The sequence below is a fragment of the Myotis brandtii genome, unplaced genomic scaffold, assembly GCF_000412655.1.
Source record: "Myotis brandtii unplaced genomic scaffold, ASM41265v1 scaffold1103, whole genome shotgun sequence".
Classification (NCBI taxonomy): domain Eukaryota; kingdom Metazoa; phylum Chordata; class Mammalia; order Chiroptera; family Vespertilionidae; genus Myotis; species Myotis brandtii.
In genome coordinates this window covers 1312378-1338505 of record NW_005353762.1, presented here as the reverse complement: position 1 = coordinate 1338505, position 26128 = coordinate 1312378, and the positions used below count along the sequence as shown (strand labels likewise).

Genomic DNA, 26128 nt, shown 5'->3' with positions numbered 1-26128 from the left:
GTTTTGTGATGTAGATTTCATAATATCTTTAGATTTAACAAATGTTAGTGCAGGAAAGAAAAAGCAATGATTCTTCATAATCCATCATAGATAGATCTTTAAAGAATATAGTTTTCCACATTTCATCAAGTTGTCTCTGACACTCATGACCTTTAGGAATGTTATTAATGATGCACTTCCATGCTTGTTAACATATTCTTAAGGAATCTGAAGAGATAGAAACGCACAGATGCCTTCTCTGTTTGCTGTAGTAAACAACTTATATGTTAGAAAATGTTTGTTTTCTGGAAAAAATTAACTGGGTCTTAGAACTACCTTAATGGTTGCTCATAGCGGAAGATGAAAGCATCTGCCTTTGCCAGATAGTGTTTCAGAGAGCACGGAGTAAAGACTGTTAAGATGCCTAATTTTGCTTTGAATGTGGGACACAGATGTTTTCACCTCCAAAAACGGATAGCAAGCACGTAAAAAGAAGATTAAACCTGCTCCCAAAAAAACGTGTATTGTAGTACACTATGGGATAGGATTTTGAAATCAAGAAGCTTAATAATCTAAAAAAACCAACAAACAGCAATGCCATTTAACTTCATAGCAGAAAGTATGCCTTCCAAAGTAGTAGTTCCTTTACTGGACCTGGGTAAATCAAATGTTCTTGGTGTGTTTTTAATTAAACTCTTTATTTTGACATCATCGTGGGTTTACATGCAGTTCTGAGAAAAAATTCAGAGAGAGCCCATGTTCCCTATCCTTTACCCAGTTTCCTCCAGTGATAACATCTTACAGAATTATAGTCTATTCTCACAGCCAGAATGTTGACTCTCCTTCATGTTTAAAAAATGCTTTTTGAGTCTTTCCACATGGCCAAAGTATAGCACTATACTATATTCTCTCTTATTCTTAATAAAGGACAACGGTGCATACCTGTACATTATATTTAAAGTTTCACACTTGAAATATATGATGAGATTTCTTCTATTACTGTGTGGGCACAAAGATTCATACTATGAAGATACTCATTTTTGAATAGTTGGATCTTAATAAATTTTATATGGACTGTTTTTTGTTTTTCTACGCAGTTTAATGTATTCGTTCCATTGCCAAATTTTGTTTTGATTTTTTTTTATTAGAGTACATAGTATACAGATTAGGCTAAGTGGAAAGCTTTGGATAATTTTGATAATTGGAATGATAACATTTCTTTGGAGTTACTGAAACTATTTCAGTGGAACAAAAATGTGTTAGTATGTAGCAAGCACACCACTGATTTTATTACATATTGAGGCTATCCAGCATTATACTGTAGAAGCAAAAGAGTGTTTATAATTTTCTCTAAGTGTGTATAAAGGACATTGTTCTTATTTTCCAGATTTTTATACAAATGTGGAATTACTGTTTTTTTATATAGCCTTATTACTTAAGCTCTTAGAATTTTTACATTTTAGCATTGCAATTCAGTAACGCCTCTGTCCTCCAATTCAGATCTTTTTCAAACCTATGGCCAGGAACTCAAGGGAAGCGAAGGCATTGGCATAGTAGAGGGAAGACCTTGGGAGAGAGGTCGAGAATCACCCTAAAAGCGCTGCCTCCCTTTAGGTTGGTTGGGTTTTATCTTTCCATCAAGCTTTTTAAGTAATGACAAAAAACTAAAAGTAATAAGCTGAGAATTAGAGATGAGGTAGAGCGGAAGAAAACATTGGCAAAGAACAAAGTAAAGGAAATAAAAAGGAGATTTATTTTTAAAAGCTGAGGAGTTAGAGCAGTCTAATGTGAAGGCAGGCTTCCCATCCCAGTCATCGAAAATAAGGTGAAATGGTGCTCAGTAAATTCTTTTGAAAATTGAGAAATAGAAATTTGAAAACATTTTCATCAAAAACTGATCTGAATTTTACAAATATGTTTATTCAAAGTGGAAAATAACTTCGTTAATCTAGAAAGTTCACTTGTGTGCAGCTTTTTATTATTCGCTTGACTTCTGAATAATAGGCATTTCTAAGAAAAAGATGGGTGATTATAGATACCTTTTTTAAAAGACTTTTATCTTGCTATGAACAAAGAAGTCTACATTTGCTTTTGCTTATTTCCAGTCAGCTTAACCTTTTACATTTGATTTGGCTGTGACATCCTGAAGTTTCAGGAAGTTCTCACTGTAAAGCACAGTTGAGACACTGATTACTTGGATTCTCTGCTTATTTGTTTTCTTGATATGCACATGTCAAAATTTAGAGTCTCTTACCTCAAAATACATTTTTCTGTTAGGGTGTTTCTTTTTAAATCACCTTATTTATGAGATTAGCAGAACAAGAACAGCCTGACTCTCGGTGATAGAAAGTACAGCAAAAAGAGACAGGAAAAGACATGGGTGATTGCAATTTGTTCATATGTGTGCTCATTGCTTTATTTTAAAAACCAACACTTTATTCACCTAAAGGTTTTTATAAAGTTGTAGGGTTTAGTCTATATCCTATGTTGGAATCTGTTTGCTTGTTTGTTGATATTTTTCACTTAAAATGGTTTGAACTTCAAGTTTACTTAGAGTATCCTAAGAATTTTGTTTTCTGGTTTTTTTGCTGTTAAATCAATAAGAAGGCTAGATGAAGTTTTGTAAGATGATGAGCAATTAGATGGGTAAAGAAGTTTTTAGGTTCTGTTTTTTTTTTGTTTTTTTTTTAGTTGTTGTACCTAAAGTTAGTGATGATGTATATTGGAACAATATTTCTTAAGGGAAATTTTGGAAGTGTAGTGTAAAATTCTTAAAAATGTATGTTCCCTTCAACCCAGCATACCATTTCTAGAAATTTTTTTCTATATAAGTTATCAAAATATATGGAAGTATTTTATATATTATAAATATGTGAAGTATAATTTCAACATACAAACTCAGTTAAAGAAAATTATGTTTTATCTATATAATGGAATACTGTGCAATATCATAAAAATCACATTTCCAAATAATGACACAAGTTTGTGAGTGTTAAATGAAAATATATCAAATTATAATAGTGTATATAATACATATATGTCTAATTGGTAGATCCAAAACTATTTATACCTTTTAAACCAGCGATTCTCCTTTTGGAAATCAGTGTATCTAAAGTGAAAGTAAATAACTATTTATACCCCTTTTTTAAACACTAAACAAAGATGAGGAGAGTAAAAATAATTCTCCCTGTGAGAATTATTATATATTTAATGTTTTAATACTGAAACTTTTAAGGATAGTGTTAAATGTGTATGGTTTTGCATTCCAGTTCATGTTTATCTACGGACTAGAAGAACGTTCTAAACAAATCATTTAAAATAACAAATGAGTGAATGGAGGAAAAATAAATAGCACTAATGTCGACTAGAAAGGCTACTATATTGGGTGTCAAAAGGATGGAAGGATCTGAGTACTAACATTTTGGGGGGCAAAAATATCTTCACTTCAGTATTGGGGAAATCGTTGCTGTTTTCAGTTGTCAAGTGCAATTAATTTATAAGTCTAGATTAATCGGCATGTCCTTGAACACATTGCCTGTATTCCTGGTTTTTTCTATGTGGATTCAGTTTTGTGATTCGTTCAGACCTCTTTAATTCCAAAATGTTCCTTAATGGCAGAGCCAATTCAATACATGTCTTTAACATTTCCACAACCTAGCAATCTTGCTACTTTAAAATAAACTAAGTATTGGTTCTCTTTCTTTCAACCATTTCATAAAGTGGTAATGGGACACACATGAATAAAATTTCCTTAAGAGGAATAGCTCTTGTCCAATCTTTTGCAATACACACACACACACACACATACACAAATAGGCATTGTACTGTACATCACATAGTATAATATGACTTTTTTATCTTCATAGCAAGTCATGAACTTCCAAGGTTACTAAATATTTGCTTTTAAAGAGCTTTTAAAATTTTGAATATTTTGCCATTAAGTCCATATTGTTGGACATTGGAATTAGGTGTAATAATTTATAAGTTTTTCCACCACAGGTAATCATACCGGTGGTTCTTTTTGAAAATAATAAAATCATTTGAAACATAGTCTTCATATTACCCTCCTAATGATAATTGCTGCATTGGTGGCAAAACTTGTTTTTTAAGTTCACAATTCTTCTTGTGAAGGGTTCCCCCAACCAGTTCTTAAATAGCTGCAGAAGTAAAGGTAGACTTTAGCTAAAAGTTCTCAAGTGCCTGGTGGGCCAAATTTGGGGTGTATCGGTATTGAGAGTCATAACCTGTCCTTCCTCTGAACTTATTGGCAGTTACTATTTGCATTTCTGTGAAGCTTATCATACTGCCTCTTTTTATAAGTATTATCACCTGAGCTGGACTGTGAGCTGGAGCCAGGGTCTTCATCTCGCTCTGCCTCCTCATATTCTCATCCTAGTCATCGTCTCTTGTTGAAGCTGTGTGGTGTACGGGGCAGTGATTAAGCACACGGACTCTGAAATCAAACGGGCTGGGTTCAAATCCAAGCCTTACAACCTTGGTAATTACATTTCCAGGTCTCAGTTTCCTCATCTTTCAAGTGAAGGTAATGATGATACATACCTAAGGGAGCTATGGGGAGGATTACTCAATGAGATAATGCTTTATGCCCAAAACAGCCCAGCTTGGTAACAGTAAGCTTTCAGTCACTAAGCCTTCAGTCACAAGGACCTTGTTCCTGATTTTTTTAAAAGAAATCACTGCATTGCTATAGTCTTACCAGTATTAAAAAAGGCACTGTCCCATGGTGTTCTATATTCTGCTTGTCTATTATATTCATTCAGTTACTAGACTAACTATAGATTTTCACCTGCTTTGATAAAGTTGTGAATGGTTGTTACGAGAGACTCCCATTTTAACGAATCCTCACAACACTAGCCAGGATCTGTCAGTTACCTGTTCATAACAAATTTTGCTTCACCTCCTAGGAAATATATTCTCTTAATTACTAAAGCTATAGCTAAGAACATGTACAAGTGGAAAGCTGATCAAAATAAACGTGTGTTTTTTTAATTTTATTACTGAAGTTTTCATTAGGAAATTTCAAATGAAGTAACCTAGCTAAAAGATTTTTGTTATTGCTTTTGCCTGGGTAAGTAAATGGGATTTTTTGGCAATAAAATAAGATTGCGTGATGATTGCACACTTAGGTATTTTGTTCATCGACATGATAGCTCAAAGTGGAATGCTGCAGATGTGCATATCTGAGTCTTTATACCTAGGAGGATCCTTCTGTTGCTTCCAAAACTTAGTGTCAAATGGTCTCAGCTTGTAGTTACTGGATCGCCACCTTGCTTGCCGGAGGAATGCCTGTGAGTGCTTGAGCAAATTAGAGTATGCTAGAAAAATAGTCCCAGAAAAGAAAAATCCTGAGAAACCTGGGCTTAGCGAGCTGCCGCTTTGCATAAACAAATAAAGCTGTGGAAAATAGCATTTTGAAAAGAGTTCTTCTTAAAAGTGAAGAAGCCTTTTCTAAAAGGAGCTTCTTCTATAAGTCTGTTTGACCTGCCATCTTCAAAAGGGCTTCCCTCCCTCAGACTAACCTTCAAAAACATTGGTGATGAAAAACTTACATTTCTAATGTGTTTTAGAAAACCTAAAAGTTTTAATGTGGTTTGGAAAATGTGATGTAACATTTAATTTTTAAAATATTTGCAAACTGGGTGCAAATCGTTTATAAAGAATGTAGTAGCCACATCTATCTGTATAATTTATACTTTTTGTTTATTTTTCTTATTATTATTACAATAAAATAAAATTCTGAAAAGATTAAAAAAAACATAGACCCACTACTCTGAAACAAACAAATTACAATATTAGTGTTTGGAGCATTTTCCATATTTTTAGTCTTCTCTTTTTTTAAATATATTTGTATTGATTTCAGAGTGGAAGAGAGAGGGAGAGAGAGAAACATCAATTATGAGAATCATTGATCAGCTGCCTCCTGCACACCCTTAAATGGGATCGAGCCCGCAACCCAGGCATGTGCCCTTGACCAGAATCGAACCTGGGACCCTTCAGTCCGCAGGCCCAACACTCTATCCACTGAGCCAAACCAGCTAGGGCTAGTCTTCTGTTTTTAATGACTGCCTGATATTCCCTCAAGGTGTTTTACCACATTTTAGCCATTCCTCTAGTGCTTCTTCCAGTTTTTATCTCTTTAAAAGCAGCGCTATAGCAGGTATGTTTCTTATTTTTAGCTTGTCGTTTTCTCCTCTACTTATGGATTTTTTTCCTTAATATGTAGTTTCAGAAGTGGAATTTATTAGAAATGAACTAAACCCATTAAATTTAGAGTTCCTTATTGTTCTTTATAAGAACATTTTCCGCCCTACCGGTTTGGCTCAGTGGATAGAGCATCAGCCTGCAGACTGAGGGATCCCAGGCTCCATTCTAGTCAAGGGCACATACCTGGTTGCGGGCTCAATTCCCACCCAGTAGGAGGTGTGCAGGAGGCAGCTGATCAATGATTCTCTCTCATCATTGATGTTTCTATCTTTCTCTTCCTCTCCCTTCCTCTCTGAAATCAATAAAAACAAATTAAAAAAAAAACAAAACATTTTCCCTCTTTACTTGTAAATGATATTGAAATACTGTATTCTATTTTCATGGTCTTTATGTTTTTGTGTTTAATTTTAAGCATTTTACATTCTTAATGGTAATCCCATTGATTATGAGGCAGTGAACAATTTAGATTATTAAATATCATGTAATGTTTGTGATTAATATTATTCCGTGAGCCTGTTCTTCATTAATCGCAGTGTTATATCTGATTTCTTGGTTGCATAGCTTTCAAAATCTTGACTAGTGGTGGTAATTTTTTTTAAAAATACTTTTAATCAAATTAATTTTTAAGTCATCACATTATGATAAATGAAGGAAATGATGCCTCAAATATACTTAATTATTAGAGCTATCATTTTGAAAAATTATATTGACATAAATTAGATGCTGCTTTATTGCTGTTCCTCTTTCAAAAATTTATACACAGATAACGTCTAGGATTTCTCAGCCTAACTATAAATTAAAGTGCTAATTTATTTGTCTGTTAAAAATCAGTTGAAAAAATCCCAATCCCTTTCCCCAATGTGACTGGTCTTATTAATTTGCATTGTACCTATAAAGACTGCCTTTTGTAAAATGGGGAATATTTTAGACTATTCTTATTATGGAATAAAAGTCACTGTGAAGTGGATAGGCTAAAATAAATGTAGTAACAGTCAGCATTGCAGACTATTTTTTTGGGTTTTTTTTAATCCTCACCTGAGGATATTCTTCCATTAATTTTTAGAGAGAGTGGAAGAGAGAGAGAGAGAGAGAAGCATCGATGTGAAAGAGATACAGCGATTGGTTGCCTTCCCACATGCCCTGACAAGGGCCGGGGATCCAGCCTACAACCAAGTAACATGCCCTTGACCGGAATTGAACCCGGGACCCTTCAGTCCACAGGCCTACGCTCTTTCCACTGAGCCAAACCGGCTAGGGCCAGATTATTTTCTTATAAAGACATTTATTATCTAACATTGTTTTATATTAGTACAGATTTAATTATAAAAGGTCTGTTTACCTTTTTATTTGTTATGGATTTGTGGGGGTGGAAATGGTTCGTATTACTTTGTGTTTTATGCTGGTACATGTAATTTAGAATTTTCTGCCTCACATAAGAGAAGGAGCACATGGTCTGGGAGATATTTTAAATAGATGATTATGTTAAATTGAGAATTGTGAACCATTTGACATTTATGAAGTAAAATATCTGATTAGAAATACACTCAAATAAGTTTTTTTAATGTTTTGTATGAAAAATCTGACTTTGTGTTGTGTGGAATTTAGTCTGGCACCAGCTTGTCATCATTTGTTATTTTACCAAACCCATGACTAATATCAGCCCTTCGCTCTCCTGTGCTTTTACTTTACTCTACTCTTCTGTGCGTTTACTGTTTCCCTTTAACGAAAGTAAGAAAAGGAGTGAGGGGCTCCCTGAGAAGACCTGCCCTTCCTCCCACTAGCCTGTATTTAAAAAGAAGCTCAAAAGAAATTTAGTCAGTAAAATTAAAGCCTTTTTTTTCTGGAAGTACTTCATTAACACTCTTAACTCATATCTGTCAGGAAACTACATTGCTACTTTACATGGATAACTTGTGGAAACATAGAAAATCATAAATACATAATTAAGACATATATTCTAGCAAAGGGCCCATTTCCTCCCAGTTTGCTCTCAACAGGACTGAAAAGATTGTGTGTATGGATTGCCCACTGTGTTCTTTACAGATCATTCTGGAAGGTGGGCGAGTGCGCGTCCTGCCCTCAGCACACAGTGGCTGTGTTCAGAGCACACTCCAGGGTGTGGTTTGGATTCTCAGGAAGAAGTGTGAACCTCTGAGGTTGCTGGGAAATTACCCGATATCCTATCTATTGTGCATGACCAGTGTCTTGCCCTACTAAAAGGATTTTCAGCTGTTTCTTACCTTTAAGCAAAGGAACTGTAGGCCCTCCTCTCTCGTGGATGGCCCAACTCTGTGCTTAGATACATATTCTGAATGTAGCAGACACAGGAATAAGGCATTCTTAGTAAGCGAGGTGAAAGGAAAGCATTGGGGATATAGGAACAGAAACAATTGTAAAAAGCTGTGAAAAGTACTCCAATTAACATCTACTGTCTAGCACCTGTGTTTCCTTCTGACTCTTTAAAAATGTCCCAATACAGTATATTTCTGTGCTATTTTTATCCTTTGATGCAAGTATTATTCTTTCTATTATTATGTATTCATTGTTGTTTCATGTAATAGTCATTGTTTTCATTTACATTCCATTTTTTTCCACTTAAATTCATAAAGAACATTTTGTAATAGACTACTTGCTTTAAACATGGAGATTGTCATAAAGTTATCTTAAAATAATTTTACGGAATCAAGAAGGGAGTATATTAGGATTGTGGGGGAAATGGGCAACAGAGAAAATTTAACTAAAGTTGAAACACACATAATTGTAACCCCATCACAGAAACTCAGGTTCATTAAGGGGAGGTTGCAAATCACTTTGCTGAGACAATATAGTAGAAAGTTGGTGTTTCTTAATAAATCTAATCTTATTTTCCTTTCGATTGTTGGTATCTGAAGTTCAAAAATTAACTAATCTTGCCGAAACCGGTTTGGCTCAGTGGATAGAGCGTCGGCCTGCGGACTGAAGGATCCCGGGTTCGATCCCGGTCAAGGGCATGTACCTGGGTTGCGGGCACATCCCCAGTAGGAGATGTGCAGGAGGCAGCTGATCGATGTTTCTCTCTCATCGATGTTTCTAACTATCTCTCTCCCTTCCTCTCTGTAAAAAATCAATAAAATATATTAAAAAAAATTAACTAATCTTAGAAGAAATATGTTAATCTTTTAATATTAAAGGCCTACAGAAAGCATGTGTAACTTTATTTTTTTAAACTTTATTGATGAAAGTATTACACATGTAACTTTATTTTAAGTGTATATTCTCTGATAGACAAAATGAATGAGACTTATTTTTTCCCCGGTTCCTTCCAGCCACCTCCTCATTGCTCCCCTCTCTGTTTCTCTCTGCTGTGTAGAGAAATGTGTTGATTAAAGCAACAGGTGCCCGGAGTGCTGGAGCGAGCTGGCTGCGTGCCACAGGGGGTGGCAGCGGCGATACTGTGTCACTCAGCCCTGGTGGATTGCTGTGTCCTCACAGGGAGGGGCGCCCAGTGAAACACACACTGCAGCTCCTGAGGGATTAAGTGTGTTTCCTTTGCTTTATAGTTCAGAATTTTACAGTTTCTTTGTTTGGGAGTTCTCAGATTGCTTAATGATTTTCGAGCCTCTACCCCCACTGCATCGGGACCAGATGTACATAATAGCAGCATTTGAACCTCTCGATTTGCCAGTTTTACTGCTCAACATATGGCATAACCTTTTGTTTATGAGTGTCGGGTCCCTCTTCTGCCATGGAGGCCTAGACAGGGATGATCTTACTTATTTCTTGCTTTTTACAAATGTTGATGTTCTGATTTTTTTTTTCAATAGTGGCATTTAAACTCTTCGTAGTATTTTAGGGAACTGTTGCAGAGTGAGACTGTTGTCATTTTATCACTGTAAATGTTGTCAGCCAGCATGCCTGTTTGTTTTATAGTTGTGGAGGGACCCACAAGAATTTATGTGTATGATGGTCTTGTGCCACATTATATTATGATGACAGAGCACTAGTTGAAGAAAGATTCTCTAATTTTTTAAGCCCTAGTTTAAAAGATCTTTTCTATTTTGCAATTTAAAAAGTCTGTTTATATGAGTACCCTTTAATGGGCTTTAATGCATTTATGTGTTCTTAAAAGTGGCCTTTAGAATTAACCTTTTAAAATACTGTTTGCAAAAATGGAAGTATAGCCCTTGGCAGCTGTTAGAGAGGAAATTCCCTTGAGCTTATTTGGAAATTTTCAGAAGGCTCTTAACTTCACCTTGGACACCCTGTTTTACTGAACATGCTGGCTAAGATGTGGGCCCCAAACTTCATGTATATTAAGAGATGCAGCTGTTTTCTCTCTTTTGCAAATGCTCACCTTATGCTAAAGTCAGATAAGGACATTGGGAGCTGTGTGGGGTTTGGGAGAGAGGTTGAGATGGGGAAAATTAAGCATGCGTGGTTATAGATGGGAATAATCCAGCTAAAAGACACAGGCTGAATATGCTGTAGAGAAAGGGGTAATTGGTGGAACTGTAGGAGGGGGAGGGAACAGGATCACCAACGAAGGGGAGGGACTAAGTAGTCCTGGGTAGGAGAGAAGGAGTGTTTTGTTAGAGGACTTTTGTGTTTAGTAAAGTAGAAGTCCATGTCTTGTATGGAAGGGAGGGTGTGGAAATAGAGGAGAAGTCAGATGCTCGCGCGTGGACCAGATGTGAATCCTCCGTGTGGAGAGGAGCAGAGCAGGTCCAGTTGACTGGAGAGGTACAGTAAGATTGCAGGGGCTGGTAAGAACTCATTTGAAGTTGGATATAGTCCTGAGATCATTACTACGTGGCAGGGGGTAGGGTATGTGAAGAACTGCCAGCGTGTCCTTGAGGAGCTGAGAGGTCGTTCAGAATGCTTAGAGAGGAGCAGGCAAGCGGGCCGAGCAGCAAAGAGCCTGGAGAGGTGAAAGGGGCCAGGCTTTTGTGAAGAGCTTTACCGGCCACAGTAGAGCATGAACTGTATTCCTGGGGCAGTGGGCCGCCCAGCGAGAGTCTTAGGCTGGACAGTGATGTGATCAGGGTTGCATCTGCAAAGATCACTCGGCTACTGTGTGAACATTGGTGGGAGGTAGGAAGTGGGTAGGAGGCTGTGCTCATCTGGGCAAAATGAAACAGCAGCCTGAATGAAGGCGCTGGCACTGAGCATGCTCGGAGGGAAAAGGGAAGTATTCCAGAAATACTTAGCATCGTTTTGTCTCTCTGTGGCTTTTTCTGGGGGCAGAAAGGTTCTAACTGACTCTGCCTTCATTAATGTTGCTTTTATACTAGGTCAGTTTAGTAATTCCTTATTAGTTACCTAAAAAGTGTTTGTCTGGATTCTGTATTTGTATCCTTTAGGCCAGCGGTTCTCAACCTGTGGGTCGCTACTCCTTTGGCGGTCGAACAACCCTTTCACAGGGGTCTCCTAAGACCATCCTGCATATCAGATATTTACATTACGATTCATAACAGTAGCAACATTACAGTTATGAAGTAGCAACGAAAATAATTTTATGGTTGGGTCACAACATGAGGAACTGTATTTAAAGGGCCAGAAGGTTGAGAACCAGTGCTTTAGGTAGACTTTCTTCCCTTTCTTCCCTAAGTATAAAATACATTGACTTTATAGACAATTGAAAAATACAGTAGGTAAGGAATAACAGATCATCCCACACTCTCTACCCATGGACAAATATTATAAGTATTTTCATGTGTTTCCTTTTATCTCCTTCGGAAAGCAGCGTTACCAATTGAGATCTTCCTGGAAGAGAAAGGGTAACCACATGGCGCCCTTTTTGATGCTGGTCCAAACCAGTGTGACTTTCTGAGTGTATCACTTACCGGGCGTGGCACTTTGGCCTCCACTAAGTGCTTGGTGACCTTTTATACTTTTTATTATCTTCCTTTAAGGGGAAACTTTTAAATGCAGCTTAATGAGAGGTGGCTGAGTAGGTTAAGGGAGAATGTTGCTGCAGCCCCCACGTAAGGGAAAGCCACTCTGAGGGATGCCAGAGCTCACGTGCACTCGCATTCCAAATGCTCCAGGGAAAATCCACGGGACCAGCGAGTCTAGTTAATTTGTTTATTCTAGGCATGGCAGTAAAACACTGGTGACAAGGACAAAGTAATGGCTGACCAGGTGTGTAACTGATGTGTACGCTGAAGTGTGGTGTGCGAGGCCTGCTGGAAACAGTGCCTCTCCCTGCTTATTTATTTATTCTGTTCAGCATCCCTTTAACTTGGTCTGAGATTGATTGAGACATTATCTTGGACTTGGAAGATGGGAGACACACTGGAATGACAGACACATGATGGATGGAACAACAAACTCTGACAAGGTTCAGTGTTTGGTTTTCTGTTCAGTATTTAGAAAGAATGTTGCTGTCATTGTTTAGCATAGGGAAAAAAAAAGTTTTACCTCATTATCAAATTAAATATTTTCTGAGCCTGCCAAACATCTCTACACTACATCTACTTTTTCAGAGAGTATAATTAATCAAAGTAGGGACAGAAAGTTCATCCCTTGGGCCAAGTTACATTCCTGTCCACTTTAGGTATCTGTCATTTTAGCTTACAAAATGTGATAATATCGTAAGTGTATATTGTCTTTTAGAAAGATTTATATGCATATGCTATAGCTGAGCATCATCTCTTTGGAGTAATAATAATTACCTACTAATCCAAAACCATAGTATAATAGAAAGCAAAAATATTATAATAGGTATCTAATAAATATATATCCATTGATATTAATAGTGTCCTATGTCTTAATCATGTGACTATAAGGGGGGGAATGATCCATGTAGTACCCCGTTAAGTAGGACTGTTAAACTGCCTTAATGGTTTGGCTTATTGGATAGAGTGTCGGCCTACAGACAGAGGGGTCTCGGGTTCAATTCTGATCAAGGGCACATGCTTGGGTTGCGGACTTGATCCCCAGTAAAGGGCAAGCAGGAGACAGCTGATCAATGATTCTCTCTCATCATTGATGTTTCTATCTCTCTCCTTTCCTCTCTAAAATCAATAAAATACAGTTTTTGAAAAATCACTGTAAACATAATTTATATTAACCTCTCCTAAGGCTGTTTACAGTGATTAATGCCTTACAGGTACTTAAACTAAGAATACTCCCACGATAGGCAAGCTATTTTATAGGTGTGACACATAAGAAATGAATTGACTTGGGGCTGTCAGCTTTACTCTGAGTTTTAAATAATTTCACTACTGTCTGCTTGATATCTTCCCACTTCTGGTAATAGAATTTTTCTTTTCTATAGAAAAAATAACACTTGTGGCTTTAGTGGGAACCGTGTCATTGTATCTTCCCACCCACACCCTTCCGTGCACACTGGACCGTCACTGGTGCCCTGGCCAGGATGGTGTGTGCCCGGGGTGGCTCTGGACTTCTCTTTTGGAGCCATCGGGAGCCAACCACTCTGCTCGGGTTGCTCGAGGAAGGGCCTGGGCCTGCCTGCGACATCTCGCCTGCTTCATGGAAAGAGCCTGCGTACAGGAATACACCATGCAGATTCAGGCCTGGAATGAGAATCCAGTTGTTTCTGAAGCCGGACAGCCTGTTGTAAGAGAGGTAGCCCCAGTTTAATTTGAGCTAGTTTGGGTTGTTTTCTGTTTGTGTGTGTGTTTATTTGTTTTTGCTATTTGCAACCCAAGAGCCTGAGTAATAGATGTTAGGATTGTTGGAAGGCAAGAAATGTGAAGGATTATCTCGCTGATTGAAAGGAAGATGGTGAGGCAGTGAAATTGAATAAAAAATGAAAAGAATTCAAAAAGATTGATGGATTTTTATGAAGAAAGAGATGTGGAGAAAAACTTTTTCTTTTGAAAATGTAACATAGAAAATAAGTTGTGTGCTGACGGGACGGAGAAAGCATGGTGTTCATTTCTGTGTAGTACGTTGCTCAGACGTTTGAAATTTTTAGTCTTCACATATTAGGACATTGGAGGCAAGAAGTGTAGACCCATATAGGGTTGACGTAAACTGGAAAGGGCAGAGGTGGAGCCATGGACCTAACTTGACCCAAGGAGTCAATGCTGGGTCTCGCCTCCACTTCTCTCTATCCTTGTGCCAATGTTGGGTCTCACCTCCACTTCTTTTGTACCCTAAGAGAAGAGTCCTGGGCTTTCGTGTGTAAAATCCCTAGGAAAGACTCCCATTGGCCCAGTTTGAATCAGATACCTACTTGGTAAACCAATCACTGTATCAGGGGAAGGGGACGCAGAGAAAAGGTACCGGGCGGTAGGCCATTTGGGATCCAATGAGCAGAGCCTCTAAAACAGTGGTTCTCAACCTTCCTAATGCCGCGACCCTTTAATACAGTTCCTCATGTTGTGGTGACCCCCAACCATAAAATTATTTTCGTTGCTACTTCATAACTATAATGTTGCTACTGTTATGAATCGTAATGTAAATATCTGATATGCAGGATGTATTTTCATTGTTACAAATTGAACATAATTAAAGCATAGTGATTAATCACAAAAACAATATGTAATTATATATGTGTTTTCCGATGGTCTTAGGCAACCCCTGTGAAAGGGTCGTTCGACCCCCAAAGGGGTCGCGATCCACAGGTTGGCGACCCACAGGTTGAGAACCGCTGCTCTAAAAGAAGGCAGACGGAGCACACGCTCGGCCCTGACCAGTGTGGTGTGAGCACTGTCCAGGTGGGCTCACACAGCATGTTACCTCTGATACCATGTGAAGTCGTGGGGAAATAGTAAAAGGGAAAGAACAGTATATTAAATTCTAAGGGTTGGTAATAGTGCACTTGTATTTTATTTTCAACACATATAAAAGGAGTTTTACTTCGCTCTTTTTATGGAATTAGTTGTATCCAACTGAAATGATAATCACATTATTATAAAGCACAGGAAAAAAATGTGAATAGCCCAAAGCAAACTATAGGTTCTAAAGTGTTTAAATTTCTCATCTAATATACTATGTTTGTGTTTTAGAGGTGTGGTTTAAATATCCAAACCAAAGCAGTAAACTAACTGTTAGAAGGCATTACAGAGAACACCTGAGAGACAGATGCAGTAACGTGGCGAGCTCTGGCCCCTCAGTGCCAAGAAGCACTGCCCAGCCCTCGCTGGAATGAGTCCTCAGTCTCAGTTGCATGGTCTTTCTGCCCCAAGGTTGCTTGTCCGAATAAATGTAAGCACTCGTGGAGTCAGAAGCGGCTGCCAAGTGATGCGCCCTGCAGGTCGGTTGACACGGTCGAGCCCTTAGTTCCCATCTTTGGGTGGGATTTGCCAGAAATGTAGAAAAAAATAATATATTTCTTCATCCAGATGAAATAATTCATTAGAATTCCTGAACTAGGAACTTGCATGTACACACACACACTGACTTGAGAATTGCCAAGATAGCTATTAATACAAGAGTTTCTGTGTTATATAAGTAACATCTTACCAGCATTTAAATAATGTTATTTTTCATTGCAATCCTCATTAGTTCTGTGAAATTGAGTTAATGTTCAGGAAGGAAAGATTATTTGAAATACCTATAGAATGTGTTTGAATATTAGGAAGGGAGGGAGTGTCAACAGACAGAACATTTTAATTATGTGTAACTTGAACTAATTCAGTAAGGAATAAATATTCTTACAGGCAAAGAATGTTTTAACACATAAATTATGTATTATTTTTAAATGAATGTAAGGCGATTTGCAAACATACATATTTTTGCACTGATGATTTATTTAACAAATTACTTCTTGAGTAACTATTTGCATAGCTCTCTTTAACAAGAATATATAAATTCAGCCCGACTGGCGTGGCTCAGTGGTTGAGCATTGACCTATGAACCAGGAGACCATGATTCGATTCCTGGTCAGGATACATGCCCAGGTTGCGGGCTCGATCCCCAGTCAGCGGGTGTGCAGGAAGCAGCCAATCAATGATTCTCTCTCATCATTGATATTTCTATCTCTCCCTTTCTCTCTCTGAAGTCAATAAAAACATATATTTTTTAAAAAGAATATAAATTCACATATCTCAGGAAGCCTGCCATTTAGATCATTGTATAAGATGAACTTATTGAGAAGTTAAATATGTTTAAATAGTGGCCTTATTGAAAGTATGGGAAGAAGCCTGTATCAGTTAGGGTTTGATGAGAGGGTCAGGACCATGAGGAGTGGTGTGAGGGATGTGGTCCTGGGAGGCGGGCGGTCTCTGCAATGTTGTTGGACCTGTACCTGGTGCTGGTCTGATGTCAGCAGAGCCATCATCAGGAAAGCAGAGGAAAACGAGAGCGACTGCAGTCTGCAAGGGTGAGCTGAAACCCGTGAGAACAAATGGAACCGTGTGTCTCTCAAGCTTCCAAGCCTGCACCTTGGATGATACAGGGACTGCAGAAGAGCTGGTGCACTTCATGGAGCAGCATGGGGACTCGTCCCAAGATAGGGAGACGTGGACGAGCAGGGATTGTTGGAAGCCTGAGATCTGGCCAGAACTGGGGAGGCTGCAGCCTCAGTGCTGCAGGCGACACAGCAGACCCACGCGTGTGTGTGAGCTGCAATAGTGCCTGACCTTACCCCAGTTTCCCTGCGTAAACACGGCTGGCGCTTGCTTCCCATCTGCCAGGTCTCAGGCAGCATCTCCTGTGGCCGTCCCTGAGCTACAAGTAAACAGGAACGGCATTCTGGGCAGCGTAGTCCGGCTTAGCTAACCTGACACAACATGGCCATCATGGTTCACCCGTGTAGGCCTGGCACTTGGGTACATCTTTCAGTCACATTTAACTTCCAAATAGAGCAGTAGCAAAACCATGCTTATGTCAAACAGATGCAAGTATCCCTCTTCCAACCTGAAACAGTGGCTTTGAGGCATTCAACTGTATGTTTACATGGTTTCAAAGTGGATAACAGAGGACCTGTGTGTATTCCTGACAATTAATGCAGATAATGTTTAATGCGTCTCTCCGGGAACTTTTCCTCCAAACAGTACCAAGAGGGTTAATGTGTCCCATCAAAGTTAAGTGGAATTCACTGTGGATATTTACTGTGGGAAATTTATAGAACTAAAGCAGAGGAGAATTGTTTCACTTTATAGTTAATACTTTTTATCTTTTTTCAACTTCTTTGCAGTTTTTTGAGGTGCCGTTTGATTCAAACATGAATAGGACAAAGAACAGACCTCTGGTTCGTGGGCAGATCAGGTAAAATCATGAATTCAAGTCTCACATTGCAGAACATCCCTTTGCTTATTCATCCCAAATCATTCCCCGCCTTTGCCTTGAGTCGTGAATTGAAAATAACACACCCCAAAGGGACATATCGGTTTGGATACATAGTACTCTTAACTCTAACCAAAATGTATACAGAGCACTTAGAGTGGATCTAAGATTTACAGTTTTGTTGTGGGGGTAACTCATGCAGTAGACTTCTTATTCAGTTCAAATTTGAGACATGAACTGCTTTCACTTATAGTGGCTGTAAGTAAAATCATTCCGTTAACACAAGTGATTTTCAACACATCCATATGGGGTCACAGAAGAAAGTAATGTCTGAAGCCTTATGTTTTCACATAAACCGATAATGCTGTTATATGCCAAGTAAATTACTGCCTCCATTACTCTCCTTTTCACTGAATTCAATTACGTAGAACTAAAAGGCATATAAATATTTTAATATCACTAATGATTAATAATTAAATCCTTTACTTTCTGGAGGCCTTGAAACTGGCATTTAAAATATTTTTAATCTAATAGATTATCATAAGCTGAGAAGAATAAAAAGAGCTAAGTGGTTTATACTAAGTCAGTGAGGCCTCTTCCTGTGTCCAGGCAATGCCCTCATGGAGCGTCCCATCTATTGGGGATCAAACAATCACACGTTAATTAACACAATACAGGAAACAAATGCAGGTATAGTCAGTAAGTCTGTAAAAATGGTTCTTAATATTAACTGTTTTTAGCCATATAGTTCTTAAATGAATTTAAAATACCATTTTATTGAAAAGAGCAATAAAGCCAGATGAAAATATGTAAGAACAGAAATCTCATCTACTTATGTTTTATTTTCCTTTCGGAATATAAATAACGCTTCCTGCTGTGATTATAGTTAGAAAATGTCACAGTACTTTTATTTGAGACAAGTTGTTTTAGGTGGGAGAATGCAAATTCTGTAAGCCATCTCAAATGCCAAAAGCTGCTCTCGCCACAGGTGAAGTCACGAGTAGGTTCTTACTTCTTTGGAAATTCTTTTCAGTCACTTTTCCTGTCACATTGTCCTCTTCTTTCGAACCAGTGGGATTACGGGATAGACCCAGCAAGAGGTCCATAGGCATATGGCATGATCAGATGAAAGCCAACCGTACTCCTAGGAGCTCACCTTACTTTGCCCAGTGTGGTCCTTTCCTGCCCACAGGAGAGCAGAGTGCACAGCACTTCTAGGGCAGCATGTGGCCTGGGGATGGTCAAAGACGAGGCTACGGTACAATTGTTAGTCTCCTAACTTCACCTTTTTGTTTGCATGATAACCTTAATTGCTGTTTTATAGAGCAAACTATAGGCCTGGGAAACAGACTCAAACTTACTTTTATATGTAGGATGTATTTTATTAAATGTGTACAAGGAGATGTTAAGAGTCTGGGGCAGAAGTCTTACACTAACTGAAGACTTTATATCTTGTCAGTGTGTATTATAAAACAGTGAATTACTGTCACTACACAGAGTAGATGGCTATAGGGGTGCACTAGAAAGTCTTACAGACTATCCGTTAACATTTATTTCTCAGCTTTGGTGGCTCTCACATTCACAGTGGCTATTGAACATTTAAGCGCACAGGATAGCCAGTTTGTTTTCAATTTATTTATTTATTTATTTATTTATTTGGTGTTTACGGCCCCATTTCACTTGGGCTGGTATGCCTGTTGAATCTATACAACTTCACAGACGTCATTTACAATCTGGCATGTAAAATGTGAGTCCCTGTCATTGTTGATGGGCAGTAGTATAGTAGGTCTGGGAAAGAAATCTTTGAAAGTCTTTTGCCATTGAAAACTATTTCAGCCTTTGTACATAGCTTGGTTTCTATTCATTCTAAAGACATTTATAAACATTTATGGAGAAAATATATTTCATTAACTTTTTCAAGTGATTGCAATTTACTTTGAAAATTTTTATTTAAGAAACATGTGCCTGGACTAGTTGGTCTGAGATTTCCTGAGGCCCCAGGGAAATGCCCCTTTGCGCATGTGGACCCATCTGGCACGTCCCTTCTCTGAGCTCTCGGTCCTCTCTTCTGGAAAGACATGGCACGTGGGCACACACTGAATGCCTTCCAGAGCTGACACAGAAGTCAGTGCTTTTGTTTGTTTGTTTAGTTTATTCTTTACTCCAGAAAGGATTTGAGGGATCATAACACTGTAATAGTTAAATAGAGAAGTAGGCAATAAGGGATACAAAATATAGAATTTGGGATTGTCCGCGAGTTCGATCGCTCGCTATGACGTGCGCTGACCACCAGGCGGCGGCGTGGAATGAAGGGAGGCCCCGGCTGGCAGCCAGAAGGAAGGCCCTGGTCAGCAGCCGGAAAACCCTGATCAGTCCTGATCACTGGGCAGGCCTAGGGACCCTACCCATGCATGAATTTCGTGCACCAGGCCTCTAATAGTTAATGAGGTTGGACTGTCCATTTCATTGTGCATTTCCTGGTAACATCACAGCTACATACATCCTACTGCTAGTCCTAAGATAGATGATGTTCAATTTCCCCCAATATTCAAGTGAGAAAACTGCGGGTCCAAGAATTATGAATAACTGACAGAACAAAAATTTGGCCTAGTCCATTTGACTGCTCACCCTGAGTTCCTAATGACTACACAAAACTTTCTCTAAAAGTGTCTTGTCCCTGAGAAGAAAACAGCATTCAAGGGAGAACCAAATTCTACCTCTTCTTAAAAATAAGGGACACTTGGTGAGGATATTAGAAGAATGTCCTCCTGAATTCCGTAGACCAAAGAAATAGCAGATTTCTAAGCCATCCTGGTGCAAGCCAGAGAAAAAATATCAAAGAACAAACAGCTCCTAGTGAGAACCATCTATGGCCCTGAAACAGTGGAGGAATAGGAGGCTATTGGCCAAGCATAGCAGCCCAAGAATGCATCTCTAGCAGCTGGTCCCAGGTCAAAGTGAGACAGTGGAAGGAAGAGGAGGTGCAGTGTTACGTGTGTATCAGGTGACGGCTGGAATCTAAGAGATGATGTAGGATGAGTGCTGTGCCACATGATGTGATTGTAAAATGTGCTCAATCTATTGGCCATACATTTGCATTTGCTCAGGAGAGTCCTGGTTTACACCTGTTGTCCCAGCAGAATTATTATTATTTTTTAATATTTTTATTGATTTCAGAGAAGAAGGGAGAGAGAGAGAGAAAACAGACAGACAGACAGACAGACAGACAAACAGAAACATCAATGATGAGAGAGAGTCATTGATCGGCTGCCTCCTGCACACCCTACAGCGGGGATCAAGTCCACAACCTGGGCATGTGCCCTGACCAGGAATCGAACAGTGACCTCCTGGTTCATAGCTCGACACTCATCCACTGAGCCACTCCAGCTGGGCCCAGCAGAATTATTGATAGCGTCCCCCTCCCTCTCAGCAGTGTCCAGTTTGGATAATAACTATATGCCACCTGATGGTGATGATTATAATCATAGAATTTCTTATTTTTAAGGCTTTTTCATACAAACTCCAATTGCTTATTTTGCATAAAAGAGGAAGAAATACATAAATGGAAAGTATGATGTATCTAAATCAGTTTGTTGGTAGACAATGCAATGCAGATGTCTTTAAATTGCTTTTTAAAAGTGACACTCAAGAAGAACCTGGCTATGATGATCACCTGAACACTGCCTCCGTGTCTTTCCTTCCTCACTGACTCCGTCCACACCTTTGGGAACCCCTGGACCCGCTGGGGCTGCACCCCAGCAAGAACCCATATACTTTCTGTATGAAAAAAAAAAGCTTCTTGACAGTGATCTTGGCAATAATATTTTTGGATATGACACCAAAAGCACAAGAAACAAACAAGCAAAAATAAATAAGTAGGTCTATATCAAACAAAATCCTCTGCACTACAAAAGAAGCAATCAACTGACTGAAAGGCAACCTACAGAGTGGGAAAAAACACTTGCAAATCTTAGATCTGATAAGAGATTAATATCTAAACTTTATGAAGAACTCACAAAATCTAATAGCAAAAATACAAATAATTCAATTTAGAAAAATGGGCAAAGGGCTTGGATAAACAATGCCAGGACCTTATCAATCTCCCCACCCTTAATACCTTTATCTAATTTTACACTCCTTTCTCCCATCAGAAACACAATTCTCAAATAGAATGTGTTACCAAATTATTTGTTTGCTTTGTAACATTTACATTTGTTAATACCTCCTAAAAAACATAGATTAATTTTGTTTTTAAAATGTACATAAATGGAATCATATTGTATGTATGAAATTTTAATTTGTTTCTTTTGCTCAATATTAATTTGTGAGATGCATCCATCATGTTGTGCATCACTTTAGTTTATTCATTTCTCTCTATGTAATATCACAATTAATTTGCTCAATCTAGATAGACATTTGACAGATGACAGACAATACTTCTATTGTTGACTTTCACAATCAATGCTTCCAGAAACATTCTTGTATGAGTATTTTAGTGCTCATATACCAGCATATAGTCACCTTGTGTTTATATGCCAAATTCGTAATTGCTGAGTCATAAGATAAACTTACCTTCAAAATCAATAAGCAATGGAATTCTGCTTCCCAAAACTGTTATGCCCTCCCACCAGCATTGTGTGAGAATTTTCTTAGCAATAAAAATTTAATTTTTGCAAAAAAAAAAAAAAAAGTGACACTCAATAAATATCTTTATGTTTTCTTATAAATTGGAAAAGATGAATAAGATCAACTGACTTGTTTGGACGTTTCTGGCAAAAATGTCATGGCTCTGAATGATTGTTTTGAGAAAAGTTGGGCTTAGAGCTCCCTTTTATTCTCTGGCAAAGAACACACCTGAGATTGCTTATGTCACATATTGGGAACTTATATTGAAGGTGAGGAAACCCCGCATACGTGTAATGTAATGAGGATGAATATCAGAGAAGCTCACCTTCTTATCAGACAGTCAGATTTGGTGTAATCCAATTTTAACTTGGTGCCTGGAGGAAGTTAATTAGGGACTTTTAAAAATGTATGTACTAGAAAACATCTCAGTCTTCAGATATTCTTCATATGGTAACTAAAAATGTTATGTGACTCTAAGCATGGGCAAGCCATTGAATTAATCTTTCCACACCACCACTTTCTCACATATAGGGGTCAAAATTCCAACCATGTTCCTCTCATACATAACATTATTGTAGGGATAACAGTAAGAGCAATAAAATCCTGTAAATAAAAGTTCATGGTTGAAGAATGGGTTTCAAACTCCAGAGAAATGTAGCGTTGTTTGCAGAACTGTTATCTGTTTTCAAAATTTGCTTTAAAATAAACATTTCCATGTTTATCAGGCAATTCAGATTAGTTTCAAGGGAGAGGGGGAAGAAAGCAAAACACTTGGCAAACCAGAGAGCTTGGAGAGGAAAAGTTACATGTTTGCATTGTCATGCTTGAGTGGGGCCAGCCACGCAGTGGCAAGTAGGCGGTTCCTGAGTCTTCATTCCTGCTGTCCTCAGCGGGCGCTTACGGAGGGTGTTGTCCCTGTAGAGAAGTGTGCTAGTTGCTAAGCTTTCTCAGAGGTAAAGGAGACGGTCTCCATCCTCTTAGCATTACCTGAGGAGGCGGCAGTGTGCATGCTTGAGGACCCTGAGTGCCTGCAAAGGTTCCTCCACTCAGCAGTGCGTGTTTTTAGTGCGCCTGCCAGCCAGGCCTGCGCGAGACACCAGCAGTGTGGTGGTGAATACCAGGATAGGGGCATGCCAAGTGACGGGGGGCACAGACGGAGAACTTAACTCAGACTGAGGAGTCAGGGGTAGCTGGGAGGGCGTGATGTCTTAAAACTTGAACCAAAGGATGAGGAAGAATGAGCCGCCCTGGCCATGCCTTCCCAGACTCCTTTCTGTTCTTCCGCTTCCTGCTCCTTTGCTGGTGGTCCTCGGCCTCCTTCTCATCTCACTCCCTCCAGACACTACATTCTGTCTGCTGAACCTCCAGCCCAGACCGCCCGGACCCTGTGAAAATCTCCTTGGGGAAGCCCCTGTCGGCATCTCAGATTCCATGATATAGATCCCAATTCATCATGTTCTCCCCCAGACTTTTTCCTTATATTCTTGTTAATTTACATTAGAAAGTCGAGCGCCTGTAAGTCATTCTGGATGTTTTTTCTGTTTATACCCTTCACCTGATTATCCTACAGCCATGTCTTTTCAGCCCCTCTGTCACCCACAGTCTGCGCCCTGGCCGGTGCTGCAGTCTCGGACCATCAGCAGTTCTCTGCTGGTTGTTACAACAGCATCCCAGCTGGGCCTCTCCTTCTCTCTAACCCTTCTCCTCCCTCCCACTCAGCTGGCAGATAGGGGTTCCTTAAACGATCACATTTCTGTCTTAAAACTTTTGGGGTTTCCTTAATATATTTAAGAAAAATACTTATTTTAAATTCTTCAACGTATCATAGCAGGCCTTTCAGGGTCTGATCCTTCCCATCCTTCCCACCTCATCCCCACTCTGCTCACCTTTCTCATTCATCCTCTTCCTTACGTTGTGACTGAGTGGAACTGCTGGTGTTGTCACGGAAGGGCCATGCTTTCTCTCGTCTCCGCCAGGTGTGCTCACCTGCCCTTTCACTGCCTGGCTGGGCTTTATGCCGAGTGCTCCTTCCTCTGAAGGGACGGCTGTCTCCATACTCGGGTGAGGTGGCGATGGGTGTTTGTCTCTGTTCCTTGAGCGCCCTGTCGGAGCACCCCTGAGCGCACTGGTCCCGTCTGTGTCCTCTGCTCTGATCACCACACTGCAGGAGCTATGCCAAGGCAGAGAGCGCGTGCTCTGCACCGGGGACTGTGGAGCCCCAGGAGTGAGCAGAGACCTGCCTCAGGTCCAGCGGGAGCTCATGACAGCTTGGACCAGGTGGACACGGCAGAGGTGAAGTCTTGCAGTCCAGTTCAGAACCGAGGCTGGCCCCTGTTGCCTACAAGTTCAGTTAAATTGTGTCTGCTTTCCAACACCTTTCCCGTGGATCACCAGTCTCCACAAATGAACTCTGCCCCTCCCCCCCAGCCTCTGCCTTTTCCCTCCTCTGCAACATTTGTTCCTTAGAGAGTATTTCTGTACCATCTGCATGTATGTCCACCTTCCTTAAATTCTGCAGCTCTTTATATAGGGACCACAAAATTCATCATAAGGCAGAACAGCAAAGGGGACATGAGAAATTGACCCCGAGGAGATGCAGCCAAAGCCAGTCGAATCCTCACAACCAACACAGCAGAAGTACTCGAGGTTAATCAGGCAGAATGGTGAGAACCCTGCAGGGATGCACCCTTTAGAATTCTCCATCTCCTCCCGAGAGTCAGGCCAACAGCAGGAGCTGTGAATGCCCAGCCACTAAATATAGACTTTCCTTTTGTTCCCCCTATTTACGTAACTCAATGATTCTCTAACTTTAGTGGATGCAGTTTTTTTTTTCTTCCTTTCTGGAATTGTATACACATAACCTTATGTGTCCTTTATGGATGACATCAGGAGACTGTAGGAAATGTTGAGTATAATACACATCCACCTTAGGACCAACCTAAACAAACTCCGTGGACTGCAGCTCTTCAGAAGGTGCATGTGCATCCGGCCCATCGCGTTTGATTGCCAGTCTTGGGCTGCCTGCCTCTCCTTAGATGGGGCTGCTGCCATTTGTTCATATTGTTTCAGATGATGGAGAAACTGACATTAAATATCCTATATAATAAAAAGGTAATATGCAAATAAACCGAATGGCAGATGCTCTGACCGGTAGGTTAGCTTGCTGTTGGGGTCTGGCCAATTGGGACTGAGCGAGGTGGGCCGGACACGCCTGGAGCCCTCCCTTGGTCCCTCCCCAACCCAGTTTTGCACCGGTGTTGTCCCTCAGTCTGGCCTGTTCCCTCTTGCAATCTGGGACCCCTTAGGGGATGTCAGAGAGCCGGTTTCAGCCCGATCCCGCAGGCTACATCCCTTGGGAGGGCGCCAGACGTAGGGCTCATGGCTGGCGAGAGCTGCTGTGGCAGCGTGAGCCTCTCCCGATCGGGACTGATTGGGCGTGAGCCTGCGGCAGGCAAAGTGGGCCAGGATGAGCAGGAGCAGCAGGTAGGAGCTGCAGGTGGCGTTGGGCAGCGGGTTTCGGCCTGATCCCTGCAGGCCACCCAGAGGGACCCCACCCGTGCATGAATTCGTGCACCGGGCCTCTAGTCCTATCTAATAAAAGACAAAAAGGGCAATTGACCGTACCTTCGCTACGCTTCCCATTGGCTAATCAGGGTGATATGCAAATTAACCGCCAACAAAGATGGCAGCCGGCAGCTGAAGGGAGCAGGAGGCTTGCTTGCTCCAGTGATGGAGGAAGCCAAGGTTCCCCGCCTGCTGCGGCCCGGCTCTGAGCTCCGAAAGCAACAAAGTTGCAATTATAGAAGCTAAACAAACCCCAGATGCCTGCTTCCAGCAGGCCGTGGCCTCAGGGCTGGAGCGAGCAAGAGCCAGCTCTCAGCTCCAGTGACGGCAACAAAGTTTCAATTATAGAAGGTAAATAAATCCCAGAATAAAAAATAAAAAAGAAAAAAAGGAGAAAGGACCAAGATGGCGGAATAGGTAAACACCGGAGATTGCTGCTGCAAACAACCACTTCAAAAATACAACTAAAAGACAGAACGGACATCACCCAGAACCACAGGAAGGTTGGCTGAGGAGAGACTCTTCAACTAGAAGGAAAGACAACAGCATACCGAGG

General features: G+C 40.1%; 1 protein-coding gene across 1 annotated transcript in view; it reads left to right on the top strand.

The window, feature by feature from the left end:
• The window catches only part of LOC102261324 (protoheme IX farnesyltransferase, mitochondrial), a 118925-nt gene that overhangs the window by 66893 nt on the left and 25904 nt on the right, over positions 1-26128 (top strand). The window contains exon 5 of the mRNA XM_005857342.2: positions 17294-17364. Within this exon, the coding sequence (XP_005857404.1) occupies positions 17294-17364 (71 nt within the window). The remainder of the gene's footprint in view (positions 1-17293; positions 17365-26128) is intronic.